The sequence below is a fragment of the Terrapene carolina genome, unplaced genomic scaffold, assembly GCF_002925995.2.
Source record: "Terrapene carolina triunguis isolate 2854851 unplaced genomic scaffold, T_m_triunguis-2.0 Scaffold85, whole genome shotgun sequence".
NCBI classification, from domain to species: Eukaryota; Metazoa; Chordata; order Testudines; family Emydidae; genus Terrapene; species Terrapene triunguis.
Window position 1 is genome coordinate 24,143,545 of NW_020664436.1, and position 6,000 is coordinate 24,149,544.

General features: G+C 41.2%; 1 protein-coding gene across 1 annotated transcript in view; it reads right to left on the reverse strand.

Moving 5' to 3' along the window:
* The window catches only part of ABCB10 (ATP binding cassette subfamily B member 10), a 39,812-nt gene that overhangs the window by 20,403 nt on the left and 13,409 nt on the right, over nt 1–6,000 (reverse strand). Inside the window, exons 2-4 of the mRNA XM_024213813.2 lie at nt 3,756–3,956; nt 3,181–3,383; nt 167–301 (exon numbers count right to left, since the gene is read on the reverse strand). Coding sequence (XP_024069581.2) covers nt 167–301; nt 3,181–3,383; nt 3,756–3,956 — 539 coding nt within the window. The remainder of the gene's footprint in view (nt 1–166; nt 302–3,180; nt 3,384–3,755; nt 3,957–6,000) is intronic.

Consider the following 6,000-nt stretch of genomic DNA (forward strand, 5'->3'; position numbering starts at 1 on the left):
CATTGTAGATAAAGCTTTTTTAAAAAAAATGAATGTTAGTACTGAGATACAGGTCTGACTCAGGGCAATGAAAGGTATTCTTATCCTCAGCACCTCGGCAACTCTACAATATTTATTTAACTTAATTGTATCTAACATGATATCTTAAGTTTCTTAACAAGATTACCTGTGTTGCTTCTGCAAGGGAATCCTGGGTCATTCTAGTAAGTTTTCGCAGATATCTTCCATAAATCACAGCTATGATAGCCAGAGGGGGCACAACACTCAGAACAAATGCAGCAAGTTTTGGAGAAACAAAAAACTAGAAGAAGTAAGTGTCCGGGGGTTAATATTTTGGCATACAAATAAAGAAGTCTTGCTAAAATACACTAGTACATAGACTTAATGCAGTGTGGTTGCTTTCAACAGATGTCTGTAAAATTAGTGTGGTCACAATTTCTTTCCTTTGTCTTCTATTTCTTACAGACAAAATGCCCATTCCTCTATTCCATTTGGGGAATGTTAGCTACTGGTTAGAACAAGGGACTGCACGTCAAGAGGTCTGGATTCAATTTCTGACTCTGCCACTTCTTTGCTGTATGAGCTTGGCCAAGTCACTTAACCGGTCTGTAAATTGACAATGCTATTTAGCTCCCTTTTGAGTGTGTTAAAAAGCTTAATTTTTTAATATTTGTAAAAGGTTTCATATCTTTTAACAGAAGGTGTTATAGAAATGCAAAGTATCACCATCAACAATGAAATATTGAAGAGAAAGTTTGGCTTAAGGGCATGTAGAGAACAGATATATTGCATAGTATTTTAGTGGGGTTGAGGAATGGAAGAGATCACCAATATTCTTTACCATCTGGCAAACTAGCAGTCCCAGCAAAGGTAATTCCTATTTACTTTTCTTGTGTGTCAGAAGAATGGATTTAGTTAATTGTCCTATAAGGTCATCACCTACAATTAACAAGCTGCATCAAAGCATCTATGCAAAAGTAGCCGAATACTGTAAGACGGCTTTTTTAAAAGTGTTAATTTTATTATTGCATGTTATTTCATTTGGTTGTTTTCCTTCTGGTGTTCTAGATAAAAATTTTGCAGATACATTTAAAAAATGATCCTACAGATGTATTACTAATATGATAGACTGTAAGGCACTTTTACAATAGCCTTTCCACCCCAGGTAATTTTTTTCCCCCCCTGTTAACCTAGTAGGACCATACCATGCCAGCAATTTTTAAGCAGAACTCCTCATGGAAATTAATGAGAAATTATTCTTAGACAATCTATATTGTGGGATAAGGGCAGGCCCATAACATTTACTTTAACAGAGGACTGAAAGCCATATATCTTATCAGAGATAAAATTTTAAGACTTAAATAATGCTTTAAATCTTTACAGAGTAGAAACTCTTGCCAACTTTTGCTGGCACTGCCAAACTAGAAAGCCTCTCTTTTTATTAGTGACTTTTCCTGTCTGTCTTTCCTGAACAGACACCAGAAAGCCACCATGCTTATCATTTAAAAAGGATTGCCACCAAGTTGCCAATTCTCTGAGATAAGGTAACGTAACAAAGTTCAGTCTAGATAAACAACAGGGGGAGGAGAGGGAAGTGTCAGTTTTTTATGTACTAAAAATTAGGAAACTGACCCACCACCAGAAAGTGTTTTGCTTGCTATGCATCAGTAACACTGAAACCCTTTATTGATATTCTACCTACGCAAGCCATTGCCTCAGTCTATTATCCATTGCAAAATTCTTATCAGTAATTTGATATTTAAGGCTGACCCTGCTCAACAAGGCTTTGGCCCAATGCACATGACTTCACCCAGTTTTAGATCAGGCCCCTTGTGCCCTCTCCTGCTCCTATTAAAGTCAATGACAAAACTTCCATTTACAATTTCAATGGATGCAGGCGCACGCCACTTGACAGCTATATTCTGGGTGATATATGAATGGGGAAACCTAAGAAATGTGGCGCACAGTTCACTTTCGATCCTTCAAAAAAGAAAAGGACAGAACACAATGAGAGTTCCTCCCCCATCTCTCTTATCATGGCTTGTCATACAGAAGCGAGTATCCACTTTGTAGCACACTCGTAACTGGCTGCAGGCGCAGTTTATTACAATGGAGTATATAGAATCATAGAACTGGAAGGGACTTTGAGAGGTCATCTAGTCCAGTCCCCTGCCCTCACGGCAGGACTATCTAGACCATTCCTGACAGGTGTTTGTCTAACCTGCTCTTAAAAATCTCCAATGATGGAGATTCCACAACCTCCCTAGGCAATTTATTCCAGTGCTTAACTACCCAGACAGTTAGGAAGTTTTTCCTAATATTCAACCTAAACCACCCTTGCTGCAATTTAAGCCCATTGCTTCTTGTCCTATCCTCAGAGGTTAAGAAAAACAATTTTCTTCCTCCTCCTTGTAACAACCTTTTACATACTTGAAAACTGTTATGTCCCCTCTCAGTCTTCTCTTTTCCAGACTAAACAAACCCAATTTTTTTTTCAATCTTCCCTCAGAGGTCTGTTTTCTAGACCTTTAATCATTTTTGTTGCTCTTCTCTGCTCTCTCCAATTTGTCCACATCTTTCCTGAAATGTGGCACCCAGAACTGGATACAATACTCCAGTTGAGGCCTAATCAGAGCGGAGTAGAGCGAAAGAATTACGTCTCGTGTCTTGCTTACAACATTCCTGCTAATACATCCCAGAATGATGTTTGCTTTTTTTTGCAACAGCGTTACAATGTTGACTCATACTTAGCTTGTGGTCCACTATGACCCCCCAGATCCCTTTCTGCAATACTTCTTCCTAGGCAGCCATTTCCCATTTTGTATGTGTGCAACTGATTGTTCTTTCCTAAGTGGAGTACTTTGCATTTGTCCTTATTGAATTTCATCCTATTTACTTCAGACCATTTCACCAGCTTGTCCAGATCATTTTGAATTATAATCCTATCCTCCAAAGCACTTGCAACCCCTCCCAGCTTGGTATCGTCCGCAAATTTTATAAGTGTAAAGGGGATTGTAGATATTAAGAAAACAGGGGAATAAGTCTGCCTCTACAAAGCACAACAGCTTTTATAGCAGACTACAGAACCTTCACACACACACAGCCATTACTGGATAGCAAGTTATACAGCCTTGAACCTGCTGTGAGCAGTGAGGGAGAGGCAGAAGATGACAGACATACCATCATTCCAACCCCAACTGATGCTTGAGCTCCTGCTCTTAGTCCATCAGAAAGGTTTTCAGTCACGGAACGGCCCAACAGTGCTGTGTCTGAAGACAAGCGATTAATCAGTTCTCCTGTGCTGGTTTTGTCAAAAAACCCAACTTCTTGCTTCAGAATAGAAGAGAACATAGTTGCTCTCAGTCGTTTCACAATTCTTTGTCCTATAAGGAGCAAAAAGGATGACTATTTCCAGCAAAGCATGACATACCAAAACTTTACATACAGAAATACCCACACCCACACCAGTTACTGACTTGGTGCAAGGCTCTGCAACACAGAAGTCATGCTAAAATGTTATAAAATGTTGGAATCTATACAAAATGAGTTTTAAGATCTCTCTCAACATCAAATAAAAATGAATTAACAACTCTCTTGGAAGGGATAAAACACACGCATCCTAGGTGATAAAGTACACTGACAGTTATGTCAGAGAAGATCTCCGCTAGCTTCAGGGACTTCTTTCAGACCATTATACAATACTTTGTTTCTATGGCAAAGAGGGAGACAGTCTCCTGACCCCATTTTGTTTTTACCTGCAGTCTGCATGAGGTAGACACGAATAGCATTAGCAGCAGCACCACACACAAAAATTCCACTTAGCAAGGCACAGAGGCTGGTCAGGCTGTCGGTGACATCTCCAGTGGGATTTGTATAAATTACATCGATGACTTTCCCCAGGAAGAAAGGGGCTGACATGGTGATGACACTGGAAACTGTCAGAAAGCCAGCAGCAGCTGGAAACAAAACAAAAAAGTCACTCAGTTTGTGTAAACTTTAATAATACATATAAAGAGTCCTTTACTTTCTATTAATACTTGAGCTCTCCAGAATTGTATTATCAGGGCTCTATTTTGGTCTTAATCTTGAATAGAATGCTGTAAAATCAGTTTTACACTGTTTATTAAATGCACCAGCCTCAACAAAATTGTATACAGGAAGGTGTGGCAGAGCCCATTTCAAAAAAGTCTCTCTCACAAACAGATGCTTTGGAAGGGGGAAAAAAGCATCTTGTCTAATACAGAAGACTCCTGATGTATTTTCAACAGGCAGCATAACATAAGGCTCCCTCTTGCAGACAAAGCTTGTGTGTCTTGGTGGTTTAGTCAAACAGAATCCATAACCCAGAACGTAGTAGAACAAAAAGGTATACGCATTCTTGAAAGAACATTCAGTGAGCGGAGAAATGATCTTGTCAGAGCAGCATCTGCAGCCACCCTATTACTACATCAGCTGCCTTTTATAACACTCTGGTGGTTGTGTGCTGCTTTCTCTCTCATGAGCACCTAAGAGACTTCGTCTGGGCTCAAACTTTCCCCTCCAATTGGATGGCACCTTATTTTGCAAGGGAAACTATGGCGGGTACAGGGAGGAACAAAAACCACAATGACTCCTTTTTTGGATCTTGAAAGGTCTGTACTGCCCAACATGGAAGAACAACTGGAATGTTTATGAGACGGAGAGTGTTTCTCACTTTGAGGTGAGGTCTTCACTGCCTCAGGCCCTCTCTACGCTAGGGAAGTTCTAGACAAGTTTTTCACTAACGCCAACCCTATTTTAGCAAGCCCAATGGCTGCTGACACCTTTTTCAGCATAATGCAGATTAGACTTGCTACCAGCTAGGTTAAATAACAGTGGTGGAAACAGTCAGCAGCCAGTGGCCTAACTATGCTAGGGCTTCCAGTGTTATTTTTTCAAAAGTTTTTGTAGAGTAGACAAGGAACTGAAATGCAGGTCTACAAACTCTTCACAGCACTCTCCTCTATCCAGCAGTATAATTTGTCTTGCTTGGGTTCAGCTTCAACCAGCTATTCCTCATTCATCATTGGTGCAGGTTTTGTTATAATTCTTTACTAGTATTAAACTAACAAAGTAAATATTACCAGCATAGTAAACTACTGATTACTGAACTATTCCATTTATTTAAATACTAGATACAATGTGTTAAACAATACATCTAAACATTGTCTTGAAGGTGAAAGACCAAGTAATCCATGTTACAGTAACTCCTCACTTAAAGTCGTCCCGGTTAATGTTGTTTCGTTGTTACGTTGCTGATCAATTAGGGAACATGCTCATTTAAAGTTGTGCAATGCTCCCTTCTAACGTTGTTTGGCAGCCGCCTGCTTTGTCTACTGCTTGCAGGAAGAGCAGCCCGTTGCAGCTAACTGGTGGGGACTTGGAACCAGGGTGGACCAGCAGCCCCCCCATCAGCTCCCCGCTCCTCTAAGTTCCCCGTGCAGCAGCTGCCCAGCAAGCTAGCAATTGCAGCTGTCCCTCCCCCCACTGCCATGTGCTGCTCCTGCCCTCTCCCTTGGAGCTTCTCCCCAATACTCCTGCTTGTTGTGCAGGGGGCAGGAAAGGAAGAGGGGGGCTAATGTCAGGGTGTCCCCCTCCCCTCTGCTCCTGCACCCCGCTTACCCCATCTTCCATAGAGCGGGGGGGGGGGGAAGACACACACCAGGGTTCAGGACGGCGGGCACTTGCAGCAGCTGCAGTCTCAGCAAGCTGATCTAATTAACAAGGCAGTGTACTTAAAGGAGAAATGCGCACATCTCCCTCCATTCCTACTGCCTTGTAGAGTGAGAGAGTTAACCCTTGATGGCTCAGCCAATTGCTAGTTCATCATTTAGCAGTAAAGGAAATATCCCACCCGCTGACTCCTCCACGTCAACCAAGCTTCACAATCATCATCTCTGTGTACCAGTATTAAATTGTTTGTTTAAAACTTATAGTGTGTGTGTGTGTGTGTGTGTGTGTGTGTGTGTGTGTGTGTGTGTG